This window comes from Papaver somniferum, unplaced genomic scaffold, assembly GCF_003573695.1.
Source record: "Papaver somniferum cultivar HN1 unplaced genomic scaffold, ASM357369v1 unplaced-scaffold_83, whole genome shotgun sequence".
Lineage (NCBI taxonomy): Eukaryota > Viridiplantae > Streptophyta > Magnoliopsida > Ranunculales > Papaveraceae > Papaver > Papaver somniferum.
This window is the reverse complement of record NW_020651304.1, coordinates 3,093,528-3,109,915: the sequence shown is the minus strand read 5'-3', so window position 1 is coordinate 3,109,915 and position 16,388 is coordinate 3,093,528. Positions and strand designations below refer to the sequence as shown.

Genomic DNA, 16,388 nt, shown 5'->3' with positions numbered 1-16,388 from the left:
GACCACAAGTGCACGTACACCTGACCCACACGGACGTATACAAGTTTTCCTAGGGTTTTCCATGGAACTCCTTTATATACACATATGTGTCATCTCTTGATACATTGTTCCGTAAGGTCAAGAGGTTCTACTGAATTTTGGCGTGCACAATGAATGTAAGCAACAAAGATGATGAAGTCAAGAAGGGCAAGTCTATCGAGTTTCACAAGAATCCTATTTTCATAACTTGCTATCATGTCGTTGATCATGAAAACAAACTACCAGTTCAGATGTTATCACAACTGGTAGGAAATCTTCTTTGAGATTTTGAGGTTGTACGTAAACAACTCGGAATTGCAACAAGGAATCTTGATTTTCTGAAAAACGAACTGATGAAAGCAACTGATGAGCTCGTCCATGTTCAATCTCTAGTTGCTGACCGAGTTTAGTTTTTTTTCGGATCATGTTCTCTAAACAGTTATTTGCCTAGTAAATCTTCTATTAAGAATTTTATTTTCTTGTTTTGTTTAGAAGAATAACTAGAGGATGGAATAGCCATTATTGTGAGTACACATAGCTATGTCCAACGTTTTCATCTTCATTTTTTAGGTTTATTTGTTTAAATTCTAAAAAAATTGTTTGGAAGATGATTTTTGCAGTATTAATCTTTATGGTTTTATATATTGCAATTTGTTATGGGGTATTTGTGTTTGCGTCCATAAATTATGATTGTCCCATACCTTGTCAAAAGTTAAGTCTTTCGAATGTCGATATGCATGTATTGATAAAAGAATGAATGAGCTTTTGACATCACAAAAGTTTGAAGCCTATTATGTCATTATGCAAATATTGATGGAAGATAGGATGTTTTTTTGATAAGTCAAAAAATTGTATTAAAGATGATAACAAAATTTACAAGTAGTTTACAAGAAAAAGAGGTCAGAAAAACCTCAAAAAACTCATAAACTATTTAAATCTGAAATACTCCACATTTGGATATTCTATTGAACTCAAAAAATTTGGACGCCCAACATAGTGCATTCCCACTTCATTATCAAAAGAACACCCCTTTTTAGCCATTTGATCCGCTGAAAAATTAGTTTTACGAAAAGTATGAGTAAAGCGGACTGAATCATAAGAGTGACGCACATCCAACCATCTCTGTTGCACAAACCAGGGAATATAATTCTCTTCAAAAGCCTTAATCACACTGGTAGAGTCTGAACGAATAAGAATTCGCTGAAAACCCCACTGTCTCGCCCACTCCAAGCCAACAATTATGCCATACATCTCTGCCAAATAATTGGTTGTAATACCAAGTCCAATGCTCATCGCTCCAAGCATATTGTAATCAGCATCTCTGGCTACAACTCCAGCACATGCTACACCCGGGTTACCACGAGCTGCACCATCACAACAAAGAAGTAATTCATTGCTCTCAGGAGGCTGCCAATAACAAGGAACAGGTTCCACATGCTTCACCTTTCTATGAGCAACTCTAAAAAGGTTCAAAATACGGACATCTTCAACTGAATTGTACATGAAACTCTTCAGCCGATAAGAGTACTCATGAATAAGCTTAAATACACGTTGTTTAAAGAAGTGTAAATTTGTTGTTTGTTTTTCATACACACACTTGTTACGAATGAACCATAATTCAGACCTTACCACCAGATTCGCCACAAGCCATAATTCCTTGATAATTCTACTACGACCCTTAGCTTCCTTGTAAGAAATAACTATATTAGAGTGAGGCTTTAAACCAAACATACCAGAAATCCAAAGCCAGGCCTGAACAACAAAGTTGCACGACTATAAAACATGTTCCAAAGACTCCTCATCACATTTACACACCATGCACTTGTTCGGAAAAGAATGTTTGAGCCTTCTTTTAACTTTATCTAAAGTAGCGCAAGCACCCCTGAGAAGCTAAATTTGGATGAACAGCTGAATTCCAAAGCAAGCTAATCCCCTCCATAACAATGTATTTAGTACGCACCAATTCCTTAGCAGATTTAACAGAAAAATTACCCTTGAAGTCCGGCATCCAAACTTTTCTGTCACTTCCCATATGCAGCCTAGGTAGGTTGTTCACGTCAACACCTGCAGAAAGAAAATGCTCCATGTGCTCCTCCGGGATCAGCCAAGAGCCTTGTTGAATCAAATCACCCACACGAGCCTGCCTGTCTAAGTCTGTGCGATTCAAAACATCAGAAATACTCTTTTCACCATACCATATATCATAATAAAGTGAAGTCATTCTGCCATCTCCTATAAGAAAATTAGTATTCTGATCCACCACTTTGTAAACCCAACGCATACCAGCATGAATGGTTGAATTTACACCATACTCTTTAAACTTGCCATTTCTATACGTAAAGTTTGTTTCCAAAAAATGAGACCAGGATTTAGAAGAGTATTTGATATTCCACCAAAGTTTGATAAGCAAAGCCTTGTTTAGAACTTCCAAATTAGGAATCCCCAAACCACCTTCTTTGTAAGGACAACAAATTTTATCATAACCAACCACAACAGAACGAGATAAATTCGAGTCACCCGACCAAAGAAAATTCTTTATCACCCTCTCACACTGCTGAATAAACTTCTTTGGCCATTTATAAATTGCCATATTGTGAATTGAATAGCTAGAAAGAACTGAATTGATAAGAACTACTCTATCATGAAAAGAGAGAGTTTTACCATTCCAAATCGTGAGTTGATCCTTAATTTTATCCACCACATTACTAATGTGAGCATACTTCACCGCTCAAGGCATGATCTTTACTCCCAAATACCGATCAGGGAAAGTAGTTATAACCATACCCAAAAAATCAGCAATACTTCGACGACGATCCAAGGAACCACCCCCAAAGTAAATTTTGACGACACACAGTTCGCCCTGAGGCCTGTCTATACCGCTCCAAAAGGTTCACCATATTTGTAACACTATGCATGTTTCCTTTGCAGAAAATCATGATATCATCTGCAAAGAAAAGGTGAGTAGGCGAAATACCATTACGAGTAACCATATACATCATCTCTCTATTTTGAAAAAGTTTTGAAATATTTCTACTCAAAACATCCTCAATTAACACAAAAATAAGAGAAAGAGGATCACCCTGGCGCAAGCCCCTATTGATTTTGAAAAAACCTTCAGGACTGCCATTTATGAGAATAGAGGTACGAGCCGACTGAAGAATATGATGAATCCAAGTGCACCAATCTTCAGAAAAACCATATCTTCGAAAAACCTCCAAAACAAAAGACCAGCTCACTGTGTCAAAAACTTGTGAACTATCTAGCTTCAAACCCAAATTACCATCCTTACGCCTAATTTTGAGTTCATTAACCATTTCCGAAGCTAAACTAATATTCTCATGGATATTTCTCCCCTTCATAAAAGCCACTTGCTCCTCCGAAACCAAATTACCAAGAACACTACCCAGCCTAGTAGCTAAAATCTTAGTAAAGATTTTGAAGAAAAAATTACTGAGCCCAATCAGTCTAAAATTCCGTAGAGTATTAGCACCACGCACCTTAGCAAGAAGAACAATCAAGCTAGAATTAATTCCACTTGGAACTGTTTTAGACTGCCAACAAAAAATAATAGCATTAGTCAAATCAAGTTGAATAATATCCCAACAATGCCGATAAAAACAACCTGAAAACCCATCTGGACCCGGAGAACTATCAGCAACCAAACCAAAAACCGCCTCCTTGATTTCATCAAGGGTAGGAATAACATCCATAATACCACTTTCTTCAGCCGTAATTGAAGGTCTCTCATAATCAAATAAAAGATCATCAATAATTGTGTCATCTCCATTGAATTTAGCCTCATAATAGTTCACAATATGGTCACATAGCAAAGCACTATCAGAAATAACACTACCATCATCAGAAACAAGTTCTGAAATTATGTTTCTTCCCCTCCGAATATTTATGCTGTTATGAAAATAAGAATTATTACTGGACCCCTCCAACAGCCATTTATTTCTAAACTTCTGCTTCAGTATAATGTTTTGTTGGTTACGAATACCTTGGACCTCAACAAGAGCATCCTTGGCAGTATTAAATTTGGACTCATCAGAATGATCTTCATCCGAAATTCTGAGAGCATTTTCAAGGCGCAACTGTGTCTGCTTCAAACGAACATTCACATTGCCAAAAATCCGCTGGTTCCATAATTTGATAGCTACCTTAAGCCTCTTCATCTTGTAAGGAAAAATATGGAAGATAGGATGAACTTTTGTTTACGAGGATTAATGTCTATTATATGTCATTGTGCAAATAGTGATGGAAAATAGAATGAATCCTTGTCTACTCCGCAGTATTGATCTTCCCTGATCCATATTTTACGTATATACTGTGAGGCTCCGTAAGTTCTCTTATGTTGAGCAATTCCGATTAGATTAATTATGGGTTCTCTTGTGGTTAATCTAATTGAGTATTTTTGGATTCAAATTCATATTCGTATGTGATTTGTTATGTCCAAAGAAATCCTTCTTTTCTTATGAAATTAAGGTCGCTCTTGTTGTTCCTTCGGGAATGACATTTTATGGGGGAGAGTTCTTAACTGAACTTGTGCTTAATTGCCAAATCTTTGTGGGGAGTGCGGCTGTGGAATATTATAGGAGTTATCTTGTATTTTTATAAACTCCTTGATGAAAGCATTTATCTTCGGCTATATGATTGCATCTAAATAAGTTGATATGTGTTTACTTTTGGTCATGAAATGTCTCTATGGAAATTTTCATTAGGATCCCGTTTTCGTACCTTTGCCAATTTTATTGACAAAAAGGGGGAGAATTAATGTGTAGTTCACACTAAAAATACATATGGTTTTCTGATCATTATGTAAGGGGGGGTGGTTTCCATGTGAGATGGAGTATTGACTAAGAAGGAGTGATACATATAACCATAGTATTGTTGTCGAAGTTGTGATACAATTGAACTTTGATTTTGTATAATAATACTATGACACTGCATAACAATGATTGAGAATTCTTGTTTTTTCATTGTTATAGCTACGGATTTTCAACAACGATGATGCTAAACTTACAACCTTTGGAATCATTGAAGTACTTGGAAGTAACGAAGATTTCGAGTAATGTTGAAGATTAGGCATGTGGAAGAAGAGTTACAAAAGTTTATTTATCTATTTTTGTATTCCATATGTATTGATAGTTTTGTCACTAAAATCAACAAAGGGGGAGTTGTTAGAGCACTACTCGGTCGAACTCGCATGCGTTGCTATCTCAAGCATGTTTGTCAATGTTAGCGATCAAAACTATAAGTCTTGATTTCTAGTCTACTATAGCTAAGTCTCGGACTAGGATAGAAAGTGTAGTTTAGCTCAAGAACTCCATGGCGATCATCATACAAGACGAAGAACTACTCAAGGAACTGGCGGAACTTCATCGACTAAAAGGTATGTGGAGACTTGAACTTATCTATCACTCAAAAGTCTATCTACTCAATCTCCTATCTTGAGACAAAAGTCGTTTTGCTATATAGACTTTGATTATACACATTTGCTATTTCGAGCCGAGTTTATCTCGCTTATCTATTTCTTATGTGTTGGTAAGCTTTCGCTTTGGCCAAGTTCATCTTTACCTAGTGACGGAAGTCATGTTATGTTTCAATCACTTGAAAATGGCTTTGACGAAAAATGGTTTGTGAATAACAACTATATAACGTCCTCTAAGAATGTTTCAATGATTGAAATGAGAGTTTAAATTATATAACCAATGTTGGAAATAAGCAATGTGTGGTAACACATACTTGTATAAGTCCTTATTCCTTGAACCGAAGTCTGTGTACTTTGATGTTCAGGAAACCGGAACAGAGTCCGCGAACCCAGTCCGCGTACATTCGGAGGTTCTCTTCCCGAGAAAATCTGCTGGAGTTTGTGAACTATTTACAAACTTATTCCGGATACTTAAGTCCGCGTACCTGGTCCGCGTACTTAGGTTGGTTATATTCTAAAAACGATTATTCGTGAACTTATACTTATATTAACTAAAGAATGCAAGTTTGCAAATCGTGGCTATAAAGTTCATGAATCGATTCGAGTAGATCAAATCGTTTTTGCTTCGATTGTGTCTTGTATACTTCTTTAAGATTTAAGCAATTGAACAACTCTCTAACTAGTTCATTTGAGTTATTTGAACTAGTTATGGTGAAGAAGAATATGGTTGATATGAAAGTGCCCATATGGCTAACCATTTGGTTAACTACTGTTGAACCAACAAATGTACATGTTTGGGTACAGTTACACAAACCTAAAACGTGCATTTCATTTGTGTGTAACAAGCTAAGTTTTTGATCTAACAGTTGAAAGATATTAGCTTGAACCTAATCAGGTTTTCATCTAACGGTGAATATTGAATGCTTTGTTACTAAGCTAACATTGATTGCAAACCCTGATTTGAAAAACTATATAAGGGAGAACTCTAGCAACTAGGAAACCTAATCCCCACACCTCCTGTGTGATACTAGTTGTATAAGCTAGAGTCGATTCTCCTTTAACCTTAGGTTTCTACCAAGACCCTGTAGGTTAACGACTTGAAGACTTCATTGGGATTGTGAAGCTAGACCGATACTACTTTCTTGTAGTTGTGTGATCTTATCTTGCTGTTTCTATCGTATTGAGTACAATCGTAACTATGGCTTGAGATTGATATCACCGATAGGCAAGATATAAAAGTAATCACAAACATCTTCGTCTCATCGTTTGTGATTCCACAATATCTTCTTTCGCCGCGTCGATTAAGATTATTATGAGGTGATTGATAATACTAGGTTGTTCTTCGGGAATATAAGTCCGGGTTATCAATTGGTTCCTGTTCACCTTGATTTATCAAAAGACGGAACAAAACTCGTAGGTATTTCTGTGGGAGATAAATTTATCTATTACCGTAGACTTTTCTGTATGATACATATTTGTTTATTAAAGTCTTCGACTTTGGATCGGAGCAACTCTTACTTGTGGGTGAGATCAGCTAAGAGAATCAAGTACGTAGTATCCTGATGGGATCAGAGACGTAGGAGCATAATTGTACCTTGGATTAGTTTGAGATTGATTGGGGTTCAACTACAATCCAGACCGAAGTTAGTTTGTAGTAGGCTAGTGTCTGTAGCGGCTTAATACAATGTGTGTTCAATCTGGACTAGGTCCCGGGGGTTTTCTGCATTTGCGGTTTCCTCATTAATAAAAGTTCTGGTGTCTGCGTTATTTCTTTTCCGCATTATATTGTTTATCTTTATAATTGAAATATCACAGGTTGTGCGTTTGAATCAATCAATTGGGAAATCCAACCTATGGATGTTGATTGAAATTGATTGATACTTGAACATTGGTCTTTGGTACCATTCAAGTGATTTCTCTTGTATTCAATTAGACTCGCAGATTTCTATTTGCTTGAGTAAATATTGAATCGAGAAAGAGAGATATAACTCTTTGATATACTTTATTAAGATTAAGTCTCGTTGATTCTCTTGAAATTATATTGGAGTTAGTCCATACAGATTGCTAATCGAAATATTGGGTGTGGGTTTTGTACCCCCGCTTTTTCACTAGTAACTTTCTAGCTACGAAATTGACTCTAGTATATAATCAAGCGACTCTTTAAATGAGTTTTGGTTCACTAAAATATGACAACCAAACTTGACATACCAACGCTTGGTGGGTTCAACCGAGCTATGCTCTAACATTGTCGAAGTTGTGGTACAATTGAACTTTGATGTTGTGTAATAATACTATGACACTATATAACAATGATTGGGAGCTATTGTTTTCTCATTGTTATGGCTACGGATCTTCAACAACGATGATGCTGAATTGAATACCTTTGGAATCATTGGAATACTTGGAAGTAACGAAATTTTCGAGTAATGTTGAAGAACCAAGGAGATCAAGCATGTGGATGAGAAACTGAAAAGTTTATTTATTTTGTATTCCATATGTATTGATAGTTTTGTCACTAAAATTGACAAGGGGGAAGATTGTTAGAGCACTTCTCGGTGGAACTCGCAAGCGTTCTCAAGCTTTTTTGTCAAGTTTAGTTGACAAAACTATAAGTCTTGATTTCTAGTCTACTTATAGCTAAGTCTCGGACTAGGATAGTAAGTGTAGTTGATCTCTAGACTCCACGGCGTTCATCATGCAAAGACGAAGAACTACTCAAGGAACTGGTGGAACTTCATCGACAAAAAGGTATGTGGAGACTTGAACTTATCTATCACTCAAAGTCTATCTATTATATCTCATATCTTGAGACAAAAGTCGTATTGCTATATAGACTTCGATTATACACATTTGCTATTTCGAGCCGAGTTTATCTCGCTTATCTATTTCTCTAAATATGTGTTGGTAAGCTTTCGCTTTGGCCAAGTTCATCTTTACTCGTGACGAAAGTCATGTTGATCATTTCAATAACTTGAAAATCTCTTTGATGAAAAATAATTTGTGAATAACAACTATATAACATCCTCTAAGAAAGTTTCAATGATTGAAATGAGAGTTTAGAATATATAACCATGAATGGATATAAACATTGTATGTGAACTCATACTTGTGTAAATCCAAAATCCTTGAACCAAAGTATGAGTACTTTACTGGAACTAAATCCGCGTACCTGTACGCGTACTGTCGGAAGTTCACATCCCATGAGTTTCTGATGGAGTTTGTGAACCAAAAACAAGCTCAATCCGAGTACTTAAGTATGCGCACCGGTATGCGTACTTAAGTGGGTTATTTTCTAAAAACGGTTTATTCGTGAACTAAGACATTTCTAAATTAAGGAATGCAATCTTTGCAAACCGTGGCTATAATGTTCATGAATCGATTCGAGTGAATCAAAATCCCTTTTGCTCCGATTGTGTCTTGTATACTTCTATGAGATCTAAGAAATTTAACAACTCTCTAACTAGTCCTTTTGAGTCATTTGAACTAGTTATGGTGAAGATGAATAAGGTTGATATGAAAGTGCTCATATGGCTAACCATTTTTTAACTATTGTTGAACCAACTAAGTGTACACGTTTAGGTACGGTCACTCAAACCTAAATGAAGTTACATTTCATTTGTGTATGACAAGCTAAGTTCGATCTAACGGTTGAAAGATATTAGCTTGAATCTAATCAGGTTTTCATCTAACGGTGAATATTGAATGCTTTGTTACCAAGTTAACTTAGATTGCAAACCCTGATTTGGAGACTATATAAAGGAGAACTTTAGCAATTGGGAAATCTAATCCCCACACCTCCTGTGTGATACTAGTTGTATAAGATAGAGTCGATTATCTTCTAACCTTAGGTTTCTCTCGAGACCCTGTAGGTTAACGACTTGAAGACTTCATTAGGATTGTGAAGCCAGACCCAACTATTTTCTCTTTAGTTGCGCGATCTGATCTTGCTGTCTCTATCGTATTTGAGTACAATCGTAAGATTGGCTTGAGATTAATTTCTCCGATAGGCAAGATAGAAAAGTAGTCACAAACATCTTCGTCTCATCGTTTGTGATTCCACAATATCTTTTTTCGCTAGTCCATTAAGATTATTGTGAGGTGATTGATATTTCTAGGCTGTTCTTCGGGAATATAAGTTCGTATATCATTTGGTTCATGTTCACCTTGATTTATCAAAAGACGGGACAAAACTTGTAGGTATTTCTGTTGGAGACAAATTTATCTATTCCTAAAGTCTTCGACTTTGGGTCGTAGCAACTCTTAGTTGTGGGTGAGATCAGCTAAGGGAATCAAGTGCGTGGTATCCTGCTGGGATCAGAGACGTAAGGAGCGCAACTGTACCTTGGATCAGTGTGAGATTTATTGGGGTTCAACTACAGTCCAGACCGAAGTTAGTTTATAGTAGGCTAGTGTCTGTAGCGGCTTAATACAGTGTGTGTTCAATCTGGACTAGGTCCCGAGGTTTTTCTGCATTTGCGGTTTCCTCTTTAACAAAACTTCTGGTGTCTGTGTTATTTCTTTTTCGCATTATATTTTGTTATATAATTGAAATATCACAGGTTGTATGTTAAATCGATCAATTGGTAAATCCAACCTTTGGTTGTTGATTGAAATTGATTGATCCTAGAACATTGGTCTTTGGTACCGTTCAAGTTATTTCTCTTGTATTCAATCAAGCTCGCTGATTTCTATTTGTTTGAGTGAGGATTGAATCGAAAAATTGAGATACAACTCTTTGATATACTTTTTATTAACATTGAGTCTGACTGTCTAGTTGATTCTCTTAAAAGTATATTGGAGTTAGTCCATACAGATTGTTAAGCGAAATATTGGGTGAGGTTGTTGTACCCCCACTTTTTCAAAGGATATGGATGGTGCATGTATTTTCTTCCCGAACTTCTGACATTTATCACATATCTTTTTCATGTGCGTTGCATCGTCATTCATATAGGGCCAGAAATATCCCATCATTTTAGCTCTTTCCAATAGGCTGCATCCTGAGCTATGGTTACCCGCGCCGCTATAATGTAACTCGTTCAAGATCGAATGTCCTTCCTCTTTTCTCAAACACCTTAACAATGGTCCCAAGTATGATCTTTTGTATAATATGCCTTCCCGAAGCTCGTAGCCTGCTGCTTGCTTTTAATTTTGTTAGCTTGGGATCGCCCTTTTGGTAGTACTCATGACTCTAGATATTGGTGGATTGGGTTTCTCCAATCTCCCGCTTCATATTTATCGGCTGTAGCAGTCGTCGTTTACACCCCCATATCTCCTTCATTTGGTAGTGATGGAGCCAATAACCTCCCGATTCGTATAGCTTCTACACTCGGGTTTGTAACATAGACACGATGTATTCCAAGGCATCCGCGTGATGATTGTCTCTTCTACATATGTGTCGAAACTTGATGTTGGGAATCTGGTCGATGTAGAATTTCGTCAATTTCCAGTACTTCTGAAGTATCGGGTCATGAGCGATGTATTCTGCTAATTTGCCGAACTACCATCAGTGAGTCACTAGTAATCCTTACTTCCTTAAGCACAAATTCTATAATTAGTCGTATAGCATGTATTACCGCTTCATATTCGGTGACATTGTTAGTTACTTCGAATTCCAGTCTGAAAGAATTGACTATTTTCTTCCCTTTCGGCGTTGTGAAGACCAACCCCAGTCCCGAGTCATCTTTTTTTGTTGATCCGTTAATCAACACCTACCATCATGTTGGGCTACAAGTTTCGAGAAGGTCAGAAGGGTCGTCCCAATCTTCTTCCATACCGGGGATATCCTCTACTTCTTCCTCCTCTCCTAGGGGAAATCAGCAAGGAAATCCGCTATCGCTTGTGCTTTGATTGTTGTTCTCATTTCATAGAAGACATCAAACTGTTTGATTTGAGCACTCCATTTGGATATTCATCCCGATCTAGCTGAGCTGTCTAGCACCGATTCGATAGAGGATTTTGTTAGCACCCTAATTTTGTGTGTCTGAAAGTACGTCCGTAGTTTGTGTGTTGCAAATACTAATGCGAGTATTAATTGTTCGATTTTAGTATACTTCTTCTCTGCTGGACTCATGGTCTTACTAATGAAGTATACCGATTTTTCTTCCATTCCGACATTCTTGACCAGTACTGCACTGATAGCACATGTTGTAGCTCCGAGATAGAGTGAGTACTTCTTCGGGTTCGGGTCTTTGCATCACGGGTAGACTCACGAGATGTTGTTTAATTTTCTGAAATGCTTCCTCACACTCCTTCGTTCCACTTGAAATTTTCTCCTTTTCTCAAAGTTCTAAAGAAGTCTTTATACTTATCTGACGATCGTGAGATGAAGCGCCCTAAGGCTGCCAAACACCCGTTTAGTTTTTGTACATCTTTGAATATCACTGATGATGGCATATCCAATATAGCTGTCACCTTATCGGGGTCTGCCTTAATTCCTCGATCCGTAACGATGTATCCCAGAAATTTACCCGAGGTCACCCAGAAAGTGCATTTGGTGGGTTCACTCTCATTTTTATTTTCCCATTGTTTGGAAGATGTTCCGAAGGTCTTCGATATGATCAATTGCAACTTTGCTTTTGACCAACATGTCATCTACATACACCTCAATCGTTTCGTGGATCTTATCTTCGAACACGTCTTCCACTAATCTCTGATATGTTGCACCAGCATTCTTTAGTCCAAATGGCATCTTGGTATAACAATAGAGCCCTCTCAGAGTAAAGAAAGATGTATTTTTTTGATCCTCCTGATCCAAGGGATTTGGTTGTATCCCGAGTATCCATCCATTAACGATATCGCTTTATGTCCACGATTGACTCCAAAAGCTGATCGATATTTAGGAGGGGGAAGCTATCCTTCGGGCAGGCTTTGTTCAAATCGCTGAAGTCGATGCATATTCGGACCCCACCGGTCTTCTTAGGTATTATTACCATGTTCGAAATCCATAATGGATATTGTGTTTTTCGTATGATTCCTGATGATTATAGCTTCTTCAATTCTACTTCCACTGCCGCTTGCAGCTCAGGTGCAATCCTACACATCTTCTGTCGGACTTGCTTGAACTTCGGATCGATTATTAGGTGGTGAAAAAATACATCGGGATCGATACCTTCCATATCGTGCATTTTCCAGGAAAATGCATCCATGTGTTCCTTCATTAGATTTATTAACCGATTCGCTTCTTCCTCTAATAACAACGACCCGATCTTTACAAGCTTCGGCTCTTCCTCTGTTCCCAAGTTAATATTCTGAGTTACTCTAGAGATGTGAAGTTCGACTTTGGATCTTCGACTGGTGTTGCTTCCTTTGATTGCTATGCAACCTTATCCTCTCCCGCTTCATATGACATAACATCTTGTGTGATTATCTTCTCTAGCTCTTGACCGACTTTGATTTCTTTAGCTTTATTTTTGTTTCAACGTGATATTGCTCGCCTATCTTCGTTTTTCTGAATATCCATCTGAACACAATGTCTAGCGGCTTGCGGATCCCCTACAACCTCAACCACACCCTTGTAAGTCGGGAATCTTAGCCTTTGATGGTATGCAGAAGCGACTCCTTTGATGCCCGTTATCCAGGGTCTCTCGATGATCACTTTGTATGGTGACACGAAATCTACTACATAAAAGGTAGTAAGAGTATCCAAGTAATCATCTCCGTCTGAGACTCTCAATGTGACCTCTCCTTTTGGTATAGTCACCGTCCTGTTAAAGCTATAAATGTTATAGGTTGACGGGATCAATACATCATCGGATAGTTGCATTCTCTTGAAAGTGTCATAGAAAAGAACTTCTACAGAGCTTCCATTATCGACTAGGATCATCTTCACTCCCCATTCTTCTATAATTAGGGTGATAACTAGCGGAGCCCCATGTGCTTGACCATTCACCGGGACATCTTTGGCTGAGAACGTGATCGGCTGCATCATCCACTCCTCCATGGGCAATGTCTTGGCCACATTAAAGATTTCATTTCCCGACCGATCCCTTTTTTGAATCCTCGTCATAGTCCTTGAGCGTAGGTCTAAACCTTGTGTTAATGAATGTGAAATGGAGTTGCATAAAAACTGAGTACCCCGACTTGATGTACTTGACCATCGGGTACTGGCGCCACTTGCTTGATAAACTGCCTAAAATATCCATCCCAAATCAGATGTTGAACTATGTCTTTCACTTCTCGGCAATCATTGGTTGAATGCCCTCTGAAGTGATGATAATGGCAGAACTCGGGATGGTTCTTTGTCTCGTCAAATTTTATTCCTTGGGTCTTTGGGTACCGGATATCATTTCTTTTCTCCACCTCCTTGAAAATTTCTTCTAAGGGTGCGTTCAATGGCGTGTATACTTTTGGTTCATAACGAGGCTTTTTTCCTTTCTCAACCCATTCCTTCTTTCCCGTACCTTTATTTTGTGGCCCAGATCGCTTCTCGGGTCGCTTCGTAACTTCTTTCGGAACCATTTTTGCTGCTTTGGTTGCCTCTTGAACGCTCTTATCTTGTGTTCCCTCTTGAATTTCTTCTAGGGATATGTTGTGTTATTGCATCTTCCGCATATCCTTTAGGGTTTGTGGTTTTTCTGTGTGCATTTCCACCCATATAGGGTCTCATTTCCCAAATGAATTTTCGAAGCCAAATACTGCTGGTTCACCGGTACCTTCCCGATCTCGGTACATAACTTCCTCCATCTATTGGTTAAATACCTCAATGGTTCTTTGAATCTTCGTGCTAATGTGAATAGTTTGTTAACTCTTGGTATGGCGATACTGTTATGCATGTAGGTCTCGAGGAAAGTCTCCACCAACACACCATAGTTTCCAATTGAGGCTTCGGGTAGGGTGTAGAACCAATTCTTAGCTTTTCCTTCCAAACTTCCCGAAAAGAGTGACATCATGTACATCTTGATGTGTTCCACAGCATCTCCGGTGCCATCAAACCATGATGGAAAAGTTGGAAGAGTACACTTTGGGGGAAATGAAGCTTTCTCCATCTCTCGAGTAAAGGTTGTCTTCTCTGCTTCATTGATTACTTCCGCCAATTTGTCATCTTCTCCTTTTCCAGCCAGTTTCTTAACCATTTCCTCAAGTTTTCGGAGTTTAGCTTCGGTCGTGGTATCGGGTCTCTCGTTTTGTTGGAGTATTTCCTCCTCGGTTAATAAATCTTCGGGAAGACCGTATCCCATTCTCGGGTTATTGGGCTCGGGCATTGGTCCTTGGTGCCGAGGTGGTTCATGGATGTACCTGATTGGGACCGGGTGTGATTGCTTGATGCTCCTCGGCTGGATGACCCTCGCGACCTCGACCCTTGATTCCTAAGCCGGTGGTTCTCTTGCTCAAGTGCTATATTTCTCCTTTGTAACTCCCTCATGAACTCCTCCTCTCTCCTTCGGTTTTCCAAAATTGCCAACAAGGTCGGGTCTGTGCTCTCATGACTAGATGGGTCATGGTGGTGATTTCCTGGTACAGTTGGTGGTACCACTGGTGGTATTACCGGTGGTACTCGTGTCTCATTCTTCTTTCCCAGCCGAATCTGTCGTAGTCGCTCCTCTTCCCGATCTATAGATGCCTGATATGCGGCGTGCATCCTGGCCCGTCGTCATTCTTCCTGTGCTAGTACCACTTCCTCATCAACTTCAGTGTCAGATGCGATGAGTCCATCTATCATGTTTTCTGGTATCCTCTGACTCGGCTCGATGCGTTCTAGGTGAGTGTTGTCATCATCCTGACCCAAGTTAATTTCCTCATTGACTGTCGTCGTTTCTGCAGCTGGTGCCAAAATCTCCTCGGGTCGCGGCCGATGGCTACTCTTCTGTCGTGAGTCAGTAACTCCTTCTTGCATACTGGTCCCTGCTACTGTTCGGTTCCTCAAAATACTTACAGTTCCCAAAGCACTGGCCATCGGGTCGTGCCTGCTTTCTCCTACGAGAGTTATACCGAATATCCAACAGACAACACCTCACTTTGAACTGCTTTCGAAAAGGTTTTTCAAAAAGAAGATGGTAAAAGGTTCTGTCATGCTGACAGTTCTTTAGACACAAGTACGATTCTCCTACTTTTGTCATGCTGAACTCAGCAAACTAGGTTTGTTTGATTATCGTGGTGCTTTTATAAACAGATTGATGACCGGACGCTATCAGTACTTTCCAAGTATTAATCATTATTTTTCCTAACATTCTTTTTTCCAGGTGATGCTACTTAGCTGTACAGGTGGTCGCAAAAGCAAATTCAACCAAGTTTTGATATAACGAATTCCTTCATTAAAATTTGATGGAATCAGTACTCACAAGTTGTGATTGTTTGAGGCGTAACTTAAATACAATTCTCCCCTCTTTATGGTTTCCTTAAAGTTCATCAAGGATAATCTTACCATGGAACGTTTTTGGTTTTCTATCATTTCCCACGACTTAAAAAGAGGTGATACCTTTTGATTTGGTTTTTAAGGAAACACGGTAGTCATCGCTCTAGGTTTGAGAACCGTCAGAAGTTTGACCCATACTCAGAAACCTACAACCCTGGTTGGAGAAACCATCCTAATTTCTCTTGGTCTAAGGGCCAGAATCAAGGCCAGTCTAGCAATTCTCAGCCTCCCCCAGGTTTTGGTTTTAAGAACTCTTCAGGTCAAACCCAGTTTCAGAACACTTCCGAGAAAAAGATCTCTACCTTAGAGGAAGCTATCACTATGTTAGTAAGTAACCATGACATGCTATCAAAGAACCACATGATCTTTCAACAAGAAACTAGGCAAGAATTGAAGAATAATTCCCAGAGTCTTGCCAAATTAGAACTTCAAGTAGGACAAATAGCTAAGTTCATAAGTGAGAGAGAAGATGGAAGGTTCCCTAGTCGTACTGATCCCAGCCCAAAAGGAGAGAAATCGTACAATCATGTGAATGCTGTCACAACCCTAAGAAGTGGAAAGAAAGTTGACAACAAGGTTGCCATGCCT

At 38.7% G+C, this 16,388-nt stretch overlaps 1 protein-coding gene across 1 annotated transcript; it reads right to left on the bottom strand.

Moving 5' to 3' along the window:
* Window positions 1-12,863: 12,863 nt before the first annotated feature.
* Window positions 12,864-13,454, bottom strand: LOC113345780. The gene has a single exon (XM_026589454.1). It carries the CDS (start codon window positions 13,452-13,454, stop codon window positions 12,864-12,866), a length of 591 nt encoding a protein of 196 aa, XP_026445239.1.
* Window positions 13,455-16,388: the final 2,934 nt, after the last annotated feature.

Bases quoted from the DNA above. Each gene is read 5' to 3' on its own strand.
- LOC113345780 (XM_026589454.1), bottom strand. From the start codon at position 13,454: ATGACGAGGATTCAAAAAAGGGATCGGTCGGGAAATGAAATCTTTAAT.